The 17761-nt window shown below is 41.4% G+C and overlaps 1 protein-coding gene across 1 annotated transcript; it reads left to right on the plus strand.

Annotated features, from left to right (window-relative positions):
• The first annotated feature begins 7469 nt into the window (after positions 1–7469).
• On the plus strand, positions 7470–17429 carry LOC129814908 (sodium-coupled monocarboxylate transporter 1-like). The gene is made up of 15 exons (XM_055868058.1): positions 7470–8603; positions 9925–9990; positions 10224–10275; positions 10585–10652; positions 10913–11067; positions 11198–11338; positions 11451–11580; positions 14285–14373; positions 14633–14745; positions 14980–15047; positions 15141–15227; positions 15439–15632; positions 15871–15986; positions 16179–16264; positions 16395–17429. Exons 1-15 carry the CDS (start codon positions 8247–8249, stop codon positions 16506–16508), a joined length of 1836 nt encoding a protein of 611 aa, XP_055724033.1. The 5' UTR covers positions 7470–8246; the 3' UTR covers positions 16509–17429.
• The last annotated feature ends 332 nt before the right edge of the window (positions 17430–17761 follow it).

The raw sequence follows: 17761 nt of genomic DNA on the forward strand, positions 1-17761 counted from the left end.
ACTGAGCCCCAAAAATATGTAATAATATATATATATATATAAAAAATGTGTTTAATTTTCATTGTTGAACATAAAAGCACCAGGAAATCAGTGTTTTTAATTTGGGAAATCTGTTCACAAGTATTTCCACGCATAATAGAGAGAAATGTGATCATATACAAATGAAAGCAAGGTTTGAAATGATAATTTTCGTCAAATATTATATATGTTTGGGCTTCTTGTGGTCAATTTGCAGTCTACAAATTATATATAATTATGTTCCGGGCCTTCCGACCATCGCGGAAGAAAAACCTGCCCGCGACTGAATCTACTTGCTGATCCCTGGCCTACAATATGGTTAATATCACAGGGCAAAATGGAGATGCAACCATAAGCTTACATATCCAATTCTTTCAGATCTACATGTTCCTATAGATCATTTGTCTAGGCGTCAGGGGTTAGAGGTCATTTCTGGACATAGGCCTACTTTTGTTGTTTTGTTACACTTTCAATTGGTTGGAAAAAGATGTGATAGTGTGTTTAAAAATATCAAGCTTTGCAAGCAATCATGCGTTCTGAAATATGGTCAAAGTTCATACAATGCCATAAAGATGTGTATCATCCTGAAATACCTTGTCTATTAAACTCTGATGAGCTCTATAACAAAGTCATACAGGATTCCATGTAGGCCTATAACTGCAACCTACCCCCATTTAACTATTTGCTGTTACATAAGACGTTTTTTTGTTTTTACATCACCTATAAGTTTGGGTTTTGTAAGGAATTTGATACTTCCTCTTTAGGTCGCTGTGGTGAAGTGAGCGTGAGGCTCCTCTCACCACGCATGTGCTTATCAAGGCCTTCAGCCACCAGAGCCATGGCCTTTTCACCCCACTACCATCTAGAAGGCGGAGACAGTACAGGTGCATCAAAGCTGGGACCGAGAGACTGGTAAACAGCTTCTATCTCCAGGCCATCAGACTGTTAAATAGTCACCAGTACCCGGCCTTCGCCCAGTACCCACCCCTGAACCTTAGCCACTGGTCTAGCCGGCTACCACCAGGACTCTAGTCAGCACCTTAGATACTGCTGCCCTATGTACACTGCCTTCAGAAAGCATTCACACCCCTTGATTTTGTTCCACATTTGGTTGTGTTAGAACCTGAATTTAAAATGGATTAAAATTAGATTTTTTTTGTCACTGGCCTACACACAATACCACATAATGTCAAAGTGGACTTGTGTTCTTAGAATATTTTACAAGCCAAAATAAGTTCAGGAGTAAAAATGTGCTTGACAAGTCACAGAATAACTTGTGTGAGATAATTTAACATGATTTTTTTTAATCATCGCTGTACCCCACACATACAATTGTCTCTAAGCTTACTCAGTCGAGCAGTGAATTTCAAACAGATTCAACCACAAAGACCAGGGAGATTTTCCAATGCTTTGCAAAGAAGAGCGCCTATTGGTAGATGGGTAACAAATATATCTTTGAACATGGTGAAGTTATTAATGACACTTTGGCTGGCGTATCAATACACCTAGGCACTACAAAGATATAGGAGTCCTCCCTAACTTAGTTGCCGGAGACGAAGGAAACGGCTTAGGGATTTCACCATGAGGCCAATGGTGACTTTAAAACAGTACTGAGTTTAATGGCTGCGATAGGATAAAACTGAGGATGGATCAACAACATTGTAGTTATTGCACAATACTAACATAAATTACAGAGTGAAAAGAAGGAAGCTTGTGCAGAAAATTTTAATATTCCAAAACATACATCCTGTTTGCAACAAAGCATTAAAGTAATACTGAAAAAAATGTGGCAAAGCAATTAACTTTTTGTCCTGAATACAAAGTGTTATGTTTGGGGCAAATCCAATACAATGTCACGCCCTGATCTGTTTCACCTGTCTTTGTGATTGTCTCCACCCACCTCCAGGTGTCTCCTGTTTTCCCCATTAGTCCCCGGTATATTTATCCCTCTGTTTCCTGTATTTCTGTTCCAGTTTGTCTTGTTTTGCCAAGTCAACCAGCGGTTCTACTAGCTCCTATTTTTCACCAGTCTCTGTTTTTTCTTAGCTCTCCTCGTTTTAACCCTTGACTGCCCTGATGCCGACTCCGCTTGCCTGACCACTCTGCCTGTTCTGAACCTCGAGCCTGCCTATCCCCTGGTACTGTTTGGACTCTGACCTGGTTTATGAACTCTCACCTGTCCCTGACCTGCCTTTTGCCTAGCCCTTTGGGTATAATACATATCGGAGCTCAACCATCTGCCTCCTGTGTCTGCATTTGGGTCTTGCCTTTTGCCCTTATATTCAACACATCACTGAGTACCACTCTCAATATTTTCAAGCATATTGATGGCAGCGTCATGTAATGGGTATGCTTTTAGTCAGGAATGGGGAGTTTTTCAGGATAAAAAGGATACAAAATGGAGCTAAGCACAGGCAAAATCCTAGAGGAAAACCTGTTTCAGTCTGCTTTCCACCTGACACTGGGAGATTAATTCACCTTTCAGCAGGACAATAACCTAAAACACAAGTACAAATCTACACTGGAGTTTCTTACCAAGAAGACAGTGCTCAAGTTGTTTAGATTGAAATCTACTTGGAAATCTATGGCAAGACCTGAAAATGGTTCTCTAGCAATGATCAACTACCCAATCTGACAGAGCTTGAAGACTTTTTTAAACAATAATGGGCAAATGTTGCACAATCTAGGTGTGGAAAGCTCTTAGAGACTTACCCAGAAAGACTCACAGCTTTAATCGCTTCCAAAGGTGCTTCTATAAAGTATTGACTCAGGGGTGTGAATACTTATGTAAATAGAATATTTCTGTATTTCATTTTCAAACTATTTGCAAAAATCACTCAAAACATGTTTTCACTTTGCCAATGTGGGTTATTTTGTGTAGACTATATTTTTGATCCATTTTGAATTCAGGCTGTAACACAACAAAATGTGGACTAAGTCAAGGGGTATGAATACTTTATGAAGGCACTGTACATAGAGTTCTTGAACACTGGTCAATTTAATAATGTTTACATACTGTTTTAGTCCCACTTTATATGTGTATAATGTATTGTAGTCATGGCTCAGCCAATATAACTACTGCTGTAAACATGTTTTCTATTCATATGCTGTCCATACTATCTATACAAACCATTATTTGAATATACACTATATATACAGAAGTATGTGGACACCCCTTCAAATGAGTGGATTCTGCTATTTTAGCCACACCCATTGCCGACAGAAGTATAAAATTGAGCACACGCCATGCAATCTCCATTGACAAACATTGGCAGTAGAATGGTCTTACTGAAGAGCTAAGTAACTTTCAACATGGCACCGTCATGGGATGCCACCTTTCCAACAAGTCAGTCTGTCAAATTTCTGCCCTGCTAGAGCTGCCCTGGATAACGGTAATTTCTGTTATTGTGAAGTGGAAAGTCTAGGAGCAACAACGTCTCAACCGCAAAGTGGTAGGCCATACAAGCACACAGAAAGGGACTGCCAAGTGCTGAAACACGTAACGTGTAAAAATCGTCTGACCTCGTTTGCAATATTCACTACCGAGTTCCAAACTGCCTCTGGAAGCAACGTCAGCACAAGAACTGTTAATCGGGAGCGTCGTTAAATGGGTTTCAATGCCCGAGCAGCCGCACACAAGCCTAAGATCACCATGCTCAATGCCAAGCGTTGGCTGGAGTGATGAATCACGCTTCACGATCTAACAGTCCGACGGACAAATCTGGGTTTGGCGGATGCCAGGGGAAAGCTACCTGCCTCGAATACATAGTGCCAACTGTAAAGTTTGGTAGAGGAATAATGGTCTGGGGCTGTTTTTCATGGTTTGGGCTAGGCCCCTTAGCTCCAGTGAAAGGAAATCTTAACGCTTCAGCATACAATGATATTCTAGACGATTCTGTGCTTCCAAGTTTGTGGCAACAGTTTGGGGAAGGCCCTTTCCTGTTTCAGCATGACAATGCCCATACACAAAGCAAGGTCCATACAGAAATGTTTTGTCAAGATCGGTGTGGAAGAACTTGACTGTCCTGCACAGAGCCCTGATTGCAACCCCATCAAACACCATTGGGATGAATTGGAACACCCACTGCGAGGCAGGCCTAATCGCCAAACATCAGTGCACGACCTCACTAATGCTCTTGTGGCTGAATGGAATCAAGTCCCACAGCAATGTTGCAACATCTTTTGGAAAGCCTTCCTAGGCTGTTATAGCAGCAAAGGGGGGACCAACCCCATATTAAGGCCCATGATTTTGGAATGAGATGTTTGACGAGCAGGTGTCCACATACTTTTGGCCATGTATATATATTTATATTCCGAACTCTGACGTTGCTCTTTCGGATACATCTTAATTTATTCGTTATTTGCATGGACTCTAAATACTTTTTTTTCTCTGCCCTCGATAGATTTAGTAACGCTAATTCTGTCTATAATAGAAGGGGAAAAACTCCAATAACTTTTGAATGGACTGTGAAAGAGACATGATGTCTCCTTTGAGGAGTGTCTACACAATTCAAATATATATTATTTTACCCATTGGTCAAAATAAGATGTTTTGATTGGACACCGTACATGGAGTAATGGAAACATTTTGCAGCTAATGCCCATTTCCCTCAATTTTACACATGTTCATGTCTTATGAAACCAGGATACGAATCCAAATAAAAAATGTCATAATAATACTTTAAAAAATATTAAGAGAGGTCCATCTGGGTCCGGATTCGGCCACGATCTGCCTATTGAGTGTGTCTGGTGTAGAGATAGCCTGTGGCACAGAACAATCACAGCCTGACCGGATAACCAAGGCAACCTGACATTCAACTAATTGAAACACTAGTGGCAATGAAAAAATAGCAGAACAAATTATTCAGTGTTCCTCAGCAGTAGGCTCAAAGCCAATGAATGTTCAGTTCCTGGTCACAGTACATATTCCTGTCAACAAGTACTGATAACAGGGACTTGAAATCTGAAAAATATCAGGCTATGGCAGGTTTATTTTCATCTGAAATCTCATATTATACCCCACAATCTTAAACAAACTTAACCCAATTGTAAAATCAACGTGCTTGATTGGCATATAGTAAGCCCTCGATACACCTTGTTTATGAGGTACTGCCTTCCAGGAAATGTAATAATCTACTGCATTGTTGGGAACAGATAACCAACGGAAGGCACACAATGCAGAAATTGCTCAGCCATTTCCTGGTTTCTAAAATTCTAATTTGCCTAATTTCAGTGTATGTGACAAAATAAGCAAGAGAATCATTGTACCATCTAAACTGCTGTGAAATATATTTTCCCTATCCCAAAATATTGTATTTTCAAAAAATTGCAAAAACTAAACTTAACCCTCCTGTTGTCGAATTGGACCAATTTACAAGTTTTCTCTGTGAAAAATGCAGTTAATTTAATCTGATTGTCATAAGTTTCCATGACTTAGTCCACCAAGGGCATCTGAACACACAAATGACATTTTGATGATTTTCATTCAATTTTGGGTGTTTTATTTAACTTTTGTACACCTCTGGTGTTCCTGTTAAAAAATGATCCGTCTTTAGAAATTAATGGGTGAGACTACAATTAGTCTATAAAATTGAGTTCAGGTCGGTAGCCCAAAAAGTTACATATTGCAGTTTAAGTGTTTTAATTTGATGTTCATGATTTTATAGAGAATTATCCCTGTATCTCATGGTCATGTAAGGTTGTAACTGAGTCCTTGAGTGATTCAGTATCCTTATTTTCCCCAAAACCTGGACATTGTCTTCTATTTCAAAAAGTAGACACACATCAGCTGGACACACTTCTTTTCCCAGACCCCCACACGCACGAACTCTCTCTCACACACACACACACACACACACACACACACACACACACACACACACACACACACACACACACACACACACACACACACACACACACACACACACACACTCTTGTGTCTGCCCGAAGAAAAAGAAGAATGTGCTCCTGATGACAACTCTGCACAGGGATACCGCTGTGAGTACCAAGGAGGACAAGAAGCCCAACGCTGTCCTGGATTACAACAGAGGGCGAGTTAACAACCTTGATAAGGTATGTTCTTTGTTATCTTTCAAGTTTCATGCACTTTTTTAAATATGACCGGATTGTTTTACCTGCACCATAAAAATAAGATGCTGTTATTTGTGGAAATGCTCATTGAATTTGTGAACAATATGGAGTCAACTCTATTTCAGTGTTTTTGTTATTGTTAGTAATACTGTTATTGTTACTGTTGTTCTTTAATGTGTTCAGACATTCATTTTGTAATATGGTAAAGTTTTCATGTGTAGTTTTGGGCCTATGTCCTTTCTTTAATAATAAAATCATACCGGTCTGTTTTGACCAGGAACACAACAGATGTTATTTTGGGCCTACTATTTAAAAATTTGAAATGGTTTCAAAACAAATGTCCTTGTTAAACTTTGACACAAGATAGTCTGTGATATTTGTTATAGTCAAAATAATCCATACATTATGCTTTTTTTACTCAAAAACAAGTTGTTTGCACTCAGGTTAATGAGGCCTACAGGCCATAAATAGCAAATAGAAGCTCAAAACTTGTAATGTTCACAATAACTTAAGTTGATAAAAAGATCTAACGTGACATTAGGTGATAATATATGTATTATTATGGATTTATAATCAGCTATAATGGGGGGGTAATTTTGGACCGAGAACACAGAATGAATTAACATGAAGCGAACACAACATGAGGGTTAAGAAGGGAAGCATAGAAAAAATGCACATAGAACAGATATACCGCTTCTTAGACTTGCTTTCATTGAGAATGACAGATCTATAACTCACATTTCTATGTGAATTTGGTCAGTAGCCCAAAAAGTTACATATTGCAGTTTAAGTGTTTTAATTTGATGTTCATGATTGTATAGAGGATTATTATATAGTATCTCATGGTCATGTAAGGTTGTAACTGAGTCCTTGAGTGATTCAGTATCCTTATTTTCCCCAAAAACTGGACATTGTCTTCTATTTCAAAAAGAGCTCGCATCTAAAATAACTTTTCCAATATAGTGACTCATGCAATGGGATGGAATGACTCATCAATGGCTGATCAATGACTGCGTGTGTTCTATCTCACTGCTGACTTTGCTTGTCTGGAAAGTCTAATCAGTGAAGTTTTAATGTCATGTTCACTAGTACAGGGTTGTACTGCATTGTAACTGACTTCCTTGCAAGCTCTAAACCCAACAATGCAGTAATTCATATAATTGTAGTACTAAAAATAACATAAGGTAGAACAAAAACACACGATACAAATGATACAACATTTAATAAAAAGTTTGGTCTTAGAGTCCATAAATACTGCAGGAGTTCTTGCTGCGGATCCCATGCTTCGACAGTTACAACCGTGTCAGGCTGACAATGCATGGTGTTTTACCTCAATAATAAAACCAACAGTATATTTCTATTGAATGGTAGAGCAGCCGGCAGGCCAAACACACTTTATGAAATCAGATATAAAGATCATTCCGTTTTACAATCTTAGAAGGCGGTGCGGTGAATTCTGTATCTGTTGTCCTTGGGTGATGATTAATTAAAGTTGTATTTATGGTTAACCAGCACCAATAGTGTGTTCTTCCATGCTTTTGTCAGGACAAGGGGAGCACACATGGAAGTCTTGCTAAACTGGAGGATGCTTTGCTAGTAGTTTTCAGCGTTGTTCAACCTCAACAAGTAAGGAAGACTTATCACATAGGAATATTGGACATTAGTTCTTGGGATTCTATGATGTTTGTCGAAGGACATTTCTTTCCATTGTGGATGTCTATTTTAAGTGTCAAATAACTGCAATAATTTCAAAACTTAATCTGTATTGATACTGAGGTGCATATCTAGTTGACTGAGAATTTATGTGCTATTGGTTTGTTCTCTTAGAAGACTGAAGAATGGTTGGCCTCAATTTTAGTAAAAGTGTTTTATTTTGACATTCTTGATAAAAATAAAATAAGAATTCTACTTTGTGAAAGTTAAATAATTCTGTAATTCATATAACATTCATTTGATCGAATTTTAAATAGGAAAAATTGTGTGCATTGGAAAGAAAGGAAATTAAATATTAGCAACATTGCCTAACAATCAACCTGTAAGATCTAAGTTACGAGCAGTGGGTGAAGGTGTTTAGATAGTAAAGGTGAGATAAGTGTTGATCCCTGCCTGAGAGATCTCTTCTGGGCTCATTAACCATGACGATGGGCACAGGGGGCCCCGTGGCCTCGTTCTCGGTGTGGGACTATGTGGTGTTTGTGGGCACAGTCCTGGGGGCAGCTGGCATTGGCCTGTTCCAAGCCATCCGGGGCCGCAAGAACAACAACAGCGGTGAGTTCCTGCTGGGGGGCCGTCAGATGACAGCGGTGCCCGTTGCCATGTCCCTCACTGCCAGCTTCATGTCTGGCATCACCGTGATCGGCACGCCAGTCGAAGCCTATCGGTTTGGGACGGACTACTGGATCTTTGCCATCTCCTATGCCATCATGTCCATCATCACCGCCGAGATTTTTGTCCCTCTCTTCTACCGCCTGGGCATCACCAGCACCTATGAGGTAAGGAGATATACCAGACAGTGTCAGACCCACCTGGGTCAAATACATTGTACTTTTGTGACTATTCCACTGGGTCTATTGTACCAGTCAAACAGCAAGTGCAACCAAGTGGATGGAGATACAGTGAAGAGGAATAGGGGAGCTTGGGTAAGAGGTTGGGTGTAGGAATTAAGATGAATCAGCAGTGAGAGGTGTAGATGAGAGGGTGTGCTCTAACATGTCTATCCGTTGTAATTGAACTAATGATTCATCACTGATCCATGAAAGCAATCTAATCCAGGAGGCGTGTCTTCCTGTTACATCTGTTACATTCAGCATCTATGAGGACTAAATATGTGACTAATTGCATTAAAAGTCCATACAATTATTTCCTTTGTTTTGACAAAGAAACCATTGGTGACATAATCAAAATAATGTTGAGGCTTTAGACTTGCAGATAATAATGATGATTCTAATTTGCGAAGCGCTTTTCTCAGACCCAAGGTGCAAACATTTTATAATAAATAATAATAAAAACAATCCAGAACATAGAACACAGACAACAATCAAAGCTATATACATGTGTCGCCAGATCCAGAGGACACGAGAACAGAATTAGCAGAGGTCCTTGACAGCATTTCTGAACAGCACAGTCTTGAGCTATGCCTTAAAGTAGGAACGAGACTCTGCAGCCCTAACAGTGTCTGAAAGCCCTGTCACCCATAGTTTGTAGTCTGCTGCGGGGGTGCTGAAGGTAGACGGACCTGGAGGAGCGAGAGGTGCATGTGGGGCAGGAGGGTAGAATGAGGTACAAGAGATACTTGGGTCCAGAGTTGTGGATAGCTTGGTAGGTGTGAACCAGGATATACTTATGAAAAGTCTATGCATCTTTCATTATCATCACTTCCTGATTACCCAGATAACAATTCTAGGGAGAAAGAACATTTTTGTAATGTTACCCGTAATGTTTGAGTGTCCAGTTTTCCATTAGTTAGGGGAACAATCTATGTTAACAAAGACCTTCTGAGAACCCTTTTAGCAGATTTTGATGTCAGAGTTAGGAGGAACATTCCCTTAATTTGAAACAGAACATACTCAGAACATGGTTACCATGTTCCCAGAATATACAATATTAATGTTCTAGAAACATTTCATGGGGCATTGCAATAAAATTAATGTGTTCAGTTTTCTGAGGGTTAGTGACCTAGTGAGACACTTACAGGAACGTTCTCAAACAATTTGGGAACATATTGTTGTTAGCTGGGTAGGAACAAATATTTACAAGTGTAAAAAGCCAATGAAATCAGGTCAGGTTTGACTAAAATTTTTATTTTCTCTGCAGTATCTGGAGATGCGCTTTAATAAGTTGATTCGGGTGATCGGGACATCCATGTACATCGCACAAACGGTAAATATTCAGTTAACATCATGAAGATGGGATGAAAGGATAGGCAATACTTCCCTAAGGATTTGGTGGAAACAATAATATCTGTAATATTTTAAAGACAAAAAATGGCCCTTCTTTTTTCCATTGCCTGTTTTTCTGAAGCCATCTGGCCATCTCAGGTAAACATTCCACCTTTATGAATGTGCATCAAGTATATGTTTACATCAATCAACTAATTGCTGTGTTTCTTTCAGGCCCTGTACACTGGTATGGTCATCTATGCGCCTGCTCTCGCACTCAATCAAAGTAAGTCATATGCAAAGTACCTCTGTAATGTCCCTTATCCTAACCACAATAATATTATATGTGCGTTGATCGAGGGTATGACTGATTATACATCTTTAGCTAATTAAATTGGTCTATGATCTGATGATTGTGTTGTCTAATTATTAATAAATTGATGCTATCAGCAGCTCAAAAGAGAACATGCAGATATTGTTAGGTTAAGTGATATCATACACGATTCATATGTATATAGTTTAATCTCAAGGAAACAGTTGAAGAGTATTATTTAGACAAGTCATGTAAACAGGTCTGTACCTCTGGGTGTTTCAGTCACAGGAATGAACCTCTGGGGAGTGCTGGTGGCCACTGGGGTGGTGTGCATCATCTACTGTACCCTGGTCAGTGGCTCATCTCACACACTCCCAATCAGCAATCAACACCTTCCTGCTGTGACAATACACATGACCAAGGCCAGGAGTTTTTCCTGACCCCCATGACATGACCATGCAGGGAAAACTCTGTGCCCCAGTTATGGGCAATTACTAGGGTCCAGGAAACACAACAGAACCTACACTTGAACATACCACTTTTGTGTACATGAGGTTACGGCATACTGTACATTCCTTCCCCTGACTCCATGTTGTATTATGGTTCTCAGGGAGGTCTGAAGGCGGTCATATGGACAGACGTGTTTCAGATGGTGATCATGTTAGCAGGTTTCGTGGCTGTCATCGCCAGGGGGGCTGTCATCCAGGGGGGCCTGGGGAAGATCTGGGACGACTGCTACCAGGGAGGCAGGCTCACCGCGTTTGAGTAAGTATAATGTCCACAAATGTCATGCAGGGATTGAATAGCTACAATGATAAAAATGAATTACCAGCACCATACTGTGCTACTCCTCATAGTTTCCTGAGCGTTTTCCATTTTATACCTTCTAATGCAGTTTTGATCCAGACCCTTTGAAGCGTCACACGTTCTGGACGATCGTGGTTGGTGGCAGTGTGATGTGGGTGTCCATTTACTCCATCAACCAGTCACAGGTGCAGCGTTACATCTCTTGCAAAACCCTAACCCAAGCCAAACTGTAAGGTGCACTCCTACTTTCCACAATTTAGAACAACCATACAGGAAAAGCTGTGAAAGAAGAATAGCAATATGAGTGTTTGTTCCATGTTTGCTTTCTTTAAAACCCTCAGGTCACTGTATGGGAATATAATTGGTCTCTGGTTGACTGTGAGCTTAGCAGTGTTCTGCGGCCTCACCATGTACTCCATTTACAAAGACTGTGATCCATTCACTAACGGTGATGTAGGGGCTGTTGATCAGGTAAGTAAGTGTAAGACAGCTATGGTTAATATAGGCATGGACGGTATATAAATTGCTGCACTCATATTAATTAAGGAAGTCTCAAGGTTCTGCTCGCCTGAGTTCGAATATCTCATGATAAATTGTAGACCATACTTTTTACCAATTTTTTGTGGCTGTCTATTTACCACCACAAACCGATGCTGGCACTAAGACCGCACTCAACAAGCTGTAAGGCCATAAGCCAACAAGAAAATGCTCTTCCAGAGGCGGAGCTCCGAGTGGCTGGTGATTTCAATGCAGAGAAACTGAAATCCGTTTTACATCATTTCTACCAGCATGTCAACTGTGCGACTATAGGGGGGAAAAAAACCTCTAGATGATCTTTATTCACACAGACATGCATACAAAGCGCATACAAAGCTCTCCTTCGTCTTCACTGACATTTTCAACCTCTCTCTGACCCAGTTTGTAATACCTACATGTTTCTAGCAGACCACCATTGTCCCTGTGCTTAAGAACGCCAAGGTAACACATCTAAATGACTATCGCCCCTTAGCACACACATCTGTAGCCATGAAATGCTTTGAAAGGCTGGCTTTGAAATGACTCACATCAACACCGTCACCCAGACACCTTGGACCCTCCAATTCGCATACTTACCCAACAGATCCAAAGATGACGCAATCTCTATTGCACTCCACACTGCCTTTTCCCACTTGGGCAAAATAACACCTATGTGAGAATGCTGTTCATTGACTACAGCTCAGCGTTCAACACCCTAGTACCCTCAAAGCTCATCACTAAGCTAAGGTCCCTGGGACTGAACTCTCCCTCTGCAACTGGATCCTGAACTTCCTGATGGGCTGCCCCCAGGTGGTGAGAGTAGGCAATAACATATCCACCACGCTGACCCTCAACACGGGGGCCCCTCAGGGGTGCGCGCTTAGTCCCCTTCTGTACTCCCTGTTCACCCAGGACTGCGTGGCTTTGCATGACTGTAACACCAACATTAAGTTTGCCGATGACACAACGGTGGTGGGCCTGATAGCCAACGATGAGGAGACAGCCTATAGGGATGAGGTTAGAGATGTGGCAGTGTGGTGCCAGGACAACAACCTCTCCCTCAACGTCAGCAAGACAAAAAAGCTGATTGTGGACTACAGGGAAAGGAGGGCCCAAGCACGCCCCCATTCACATCTATGGGGCTGTTGTGGAGCATGTCAGAGCTTCAAGTTCCTCAGTCTATCATGGTCCAAAAACACCAACGCAGTCTTGAAGAGGGCATGGCAATGCCTCTTCCCCGTCGGGAGGCTGAAAAGATTTGGCATGGGCCCTCAGATCCTCAAAAAGTTAAATGGCTGCACCATCGAGAGCATCTTGACTGGCTGCATTTATAAAGGCACAAGGCGAGACCCAGATGCAGCCCTTCCAAAAGGCCCTGTACCAACTCCTCATGTCTCCTAATGGTGGCTCCCTGCGGGGAGACAGCGTGGCAGAGCTGGTCCAAGTCTGCTGGGTCTGTCATGGCCAGTTTGTACTATCAAGGCACAAGGCAAGACCCAGATGCAGATGGTTGGAGTCTTACAATTTTAATAATCCAAAGGGGTAGGCAAGAGAATGGTCATGGACAGGCAAAAAGGTCAAAACCAGATCAGAGTCCAGGAGGTACCGAGTGGCAGATAGGCTCGTGGTCAAGGCAGGCAGAATGGTCAGGTAGGCGGGTACAGAGTCCAGAAACAGGCAAGGGTCAAAACCGAGAGGACTAGAAAAAGAAGAATAGCAAAAAGGAGTATGGAAAAAACACGCTGGTTGACTTGACTAAACATACAAGAAGAGCTGGCAGAGAGAGACAGGAAGCACAGGGATAAATACACTAAGGAAAATAAGCGACACCTGGAGGAGGTGGAGACAATCACAGGAACAGGTGAAACAGATCAGGGTGTGACAGCATCACCACTTCGTATGGCAACTGTTTGGCGTCCAACCGCCAGGCGCTACATAGGGTAGTGCCTATGGCCCAGTATATCACTGGGGCCGAGCTCCCTGTCATCCAGGACTTTTATACCATATGGTTTCAGAGGATGGCCCAAAAAATTGTCCAAGACTCCAGCCACCCAAGCCCCAGACTGCTCTCTCTGACACTGAATAGATCTACCCCAAGCCATAAGACTAAACAAGACTGCTAAATAGATAATCAAATGGCTACCCTTTTGACCTTCTCTTTCACTGACTCTATGCATGCACACTGGACTCTACCCACACTCACACATACTTCCACTGACACCCCAACACACACATTCACACTCACCCCATACGCAGCTGCTAGTCACTTTACCCCTACCTATATGTACAGTACACAACTACCTTAATTACCTCATACCCCTGCACATCGACTCAGTACTGGTACTCCCTGTATATATGCATGTTATTTTCTACTCCCTATATATAGAAATGTTATTTTCTACTCCATATATATAGCCATGTTATTCACTGTGTCACAATTTGTTTTTCTTCTTATCTTTAACTCTGCATTGTTGGAAAAGGACCCATAAGTAAACATTTCATTGTTAGTCTACACCTGTTGTCCACAAAGCATGTGACAAATAAAATGTGGTTTGATTTGAATTTGATTTGACTACGGCAGTGTTATCAAATGTTGAAACTGACCGGTGTGTGTGTGTGTGTGTGTGTGTGTGTGTGTGTGTGTGTGTGTGTAAACAAGCTGCTTCCTTACCTGGTGATGGACACTCTGGCAGCCTATCCTGGAGTCCCTGGATTGTTTGTGTCTGCAGCATACAGTGGTACCCTAAGGTGAGAATACTCCAAGGGGAACCCAAATAGCGAAGGTTTGGTCACACAAATGTTCTAGGTGGAAAAGGTCTAGATGGATATTTAAATTGATTGGCATAGTAGCAAAACCCCACCTCACGACCCCCTACCCCGTCCTGGGTCCAAACACAAGCGGTACTCCACTACTAACCTATGAATGAATGTGTTTAACTATGAATTCCCTGCAGACAAAGGACATTCTTTCTCTTCTCCTCATCTATTGTCATTGTGTCTGTTTCAGTACTGTGTCCTCCAGCATCAATGCGCTGGTGGCTGTCACTGTGGAGGACTTTGTCAGGCCAGTGTGCAAAAACCTGACAGAGAAACAGGTGTCCTGGATCAACATGGGCCTCAGTGAGTTTCACACAAAACAATAACCGTCTGACAAAATGTCATGACCGCCACAGCCCTATGTAAGACGAACAAAATGATATGTGGGTTCATTCAAATAATACTGTGATACAAATATAGAAGGTCAGTTAGACTTTTTCTTTGGTATGTACATTATATGTTGTTACTTTACATGTAAATATATTCTTAATCATCATATGTTCATGGGATATTTAATTATCTTTGGACATATTCCAGGTGTTTTCTTCGGGTTTTTGTGCATTGGGATGGCTGCAATAGCTTCCCTGATGGGAAGCATTTTGCAGGTAGGAAAACAATCAGATGTGGCTCTGTAGCACCACCTGCTGTCTGGTAGTCATCCCCTCCACTTTATGTTTCTAACAGTTATCTCTTTTCAGGCAGCACTGTCCATATTTGGAATGATAAGTGGACCTCTTCTTGGACTTTACGTACTAGGCATGTTCTGGCGCACAGCCAACTCAACAGTAGGCATCCCCAATCGTATTCATATCAATGTCATCATTCATACTTAAAGACTGATTAACTCATTACTCAAAGAGAAATGAACATCTGTAAACACTATAAAAGTCCTGACATACAAATCAAAATTTTGTTGTTAAATATTTTGTTGATCAATATTTTGTTGGTATCTCTATAGGTAAGACAGTACTGAGACTGCTTACTTATGCCTTGCAGGGGGGACTCACAGGACTGATTGTGGGCCTTGTTATTACCCTGTGGGTAGGGATTGGAGCGCAGATATACCCACCCTTAGCTGATAAGACCAACCCCCTGCCAATCAGTGTGGCAGGCTGTAACCGCACACAGGACCTGAACTACACCACCCTGACCCCATGGACCAGTGCAGTAACACTGACCCCTCTGCCTGAGTGAGTTACTCACAATCACTTTAGAACCACCGTCTCCAAAGTCACCGTATTCCCCATATAGTGTACAACCTTTGACCAGTCCTATGGTGCTTATAGCTATGGTTTAGCAGCCTTGTTAAACCAGCCTGATCTTGCTACAGCTTACATTCTGTTTCACTGGAAGGAATCTGATTTCACGAGGCTAGTGTGTTAGGGGGGATGAGATAAAGTTGCTCAGGTATAACTCTTTCTCTTGTAGTTACAGTGACCGGCCAGCTCTGGCAGACTCATGGTACTCCCTGTCCTACTTGTACTTCTGTCTCCTGGGCTCTCTGGTGACTGTGATCGTGGGCCTGGTGGTAAGCGCTATCACAGGTGAGGACACCTCCTTTAGCGCTAACACTAACAGCATAGTGCATGTATTGAGTTATGTTTGACATCATGACCTGACGAGGAGTTTGGTTTCGGAAAAACTCCTAGCCCTAAGTATAATGACTTAGGCTCGTTCAAATTGATATGGTATGCATTTAGTTAGGCCAGACATCTCCCTGTGTTGTGTCTTTCCAGGTGGCTGCAAGCAGGAGAATCTACGCTTGGATCTCTTTGTAAGGAGAAGTGATCTATTCTGCGCTGGCTGTGGCAAGGACTCAGAGGTAAAGCCTCTTCCTCCAACCCTCTCTCTCTCATACTGTAGACCTACATCTGTATTGAATGTTCTGTGGCTGTGTCTATCTGTGTGTGTGTTAACTGGCTCCTGGTGTGGTCTTTTTGTGTCTTCCACAGGCATTAGACTCTGAGATTAATGAAAAGGCTGGATCAGAGCTGAAGAATGGACCAAACAACACTGGATTCAAAGACTCCCAGTTTAACATTGTGGAGAAGGTCACTAAAATGTGATGCTGCCACCAAACTAAATGCACCCTGTCAACTGGAGTGCTCCAAGAGAACGATTTGTCCGCTCACATTTCCATTCTAGTTTTATTGTAAGGAAATGCATTGCTAAGAAAAGGAAGCCCAAGTGTGTAATTACGCAGATGAAGTCTCTAATCAGCAAATGTGTGTGAAGAACAAGAACAAAGGACTAGCATTACTAACCTCATATTCAACAGGGTCAATATGAACCGTGGGTCCGACAAAACATACATGTTATTTTCAATTTATTGCTGTCGAGAGTTGCAATAGTAGAGAATGCACAAGGCACCAATTCAAAATGTGTTAGTGTACGGGCAGTTTTCCTCTTGCTATGTCACTCACTGACAGACTTTAAAGAGCTATTTATAACCTGTCAAAAATGTCCAGTTGATCAACTAGGTAGCCTATGGTAGCTAGGTAGGTATGTTAGGCTAACCAGCTATCTAAATCTTGTAGTTATCATGGCCAGATTAATTGACCAGGGGCTTCAACCCCAAAGCGACCTCCTTTGTTTTTGTTGAGTCACTAAAGTATCATGTGAACACACATATGACATGGCAAAATGTCTATAATTGGAAGAAATTAGCTTTAAAACTGCAACAACCAAAATAAATCGCTCACAAGAGGGGTGTGAACAGTTTGGGGTCAATGGGTTGTCAGGTAGGGGTTTATGACTTTTCAACATTGTGTTAAGATTATAGATAAAATAGGTTTAATTAAAAATATATAAATTAAAATGTACATCTAACCTACTTGTCACTACAAACAATGGACTTGTAATATGAGCACATGCAGTTGATATGTAATCATGTTTATTTTGTGTTTTACAGCCCTTTAGGCTGATACAATACATTTGACTGTATATTCATTTTGTGGCCATAAAGATTGTGCTGACATGTATACCGAGTTAGCTTGCTGTGATTGTTCTTTCTGGGATTTCTTTCATTGTCAAGTTGTTTTCACAAACATGCTTGGTTCAGGGCAATGAGCCTAGACACAAATGCATGCTTATTTCTAAACAGGTTAGGAGCGCAACAGTTATACTGTATCTTGTATGCATCACATGCATCTTTACCGAGGTGACCATATTCAGTAACCACAAACAACTGTACGCTACTAACATACTACTTCAATGTTGTTTTCCTGGGGCAAATACCCAGGGTCACATACAGTTAACATGCAGTAGACAAAGCGATTTGTGCAGCCTACCATACACAAACATCCAAAAAAAGGTAGAG

Source organism: Salvelinus fontinalis, chromosome 18, assembly GCF_029448725.1.
Source record: "Salvelinus fontinalis isolate EN_2023a chromosome 18, ASM2944872v1, whole genome shotgun sequence".
Taxonomy (NCBI): domain Eukaryota; kingdom Metazoa; phylum Chordata; class Actinopteri; order Salmoniformes; family Salmonidae; genus Salvelinus; species Salvelinus fontinalis.

Excerpts from the sequence above, each read along its gene's own strand:
- LOC129814908 (XM_055868058.1), top strand. The coding sequence starts at position 8,247 with ATGACGATGGGCACAGGGGGCCCCGTGGCCTCGTTCTCGGTGTGGGAC. Across the intron at positions 15,048-15,140 it reads TGATGGGAAGCATTTTGCAG|GCAGCACTGTCCATATTTGG; the intron begins GTAGGAAAACAA and ends ATCTCTTTTCAG. Across the intron at positions 15,633-15,870 it reads ACACTGACCCCTCTGCCTGA|TTACAGTGACCGGCCAGCTC; the intron begins GTGAGTTACTCA and ends TTTCTCTTGTAG.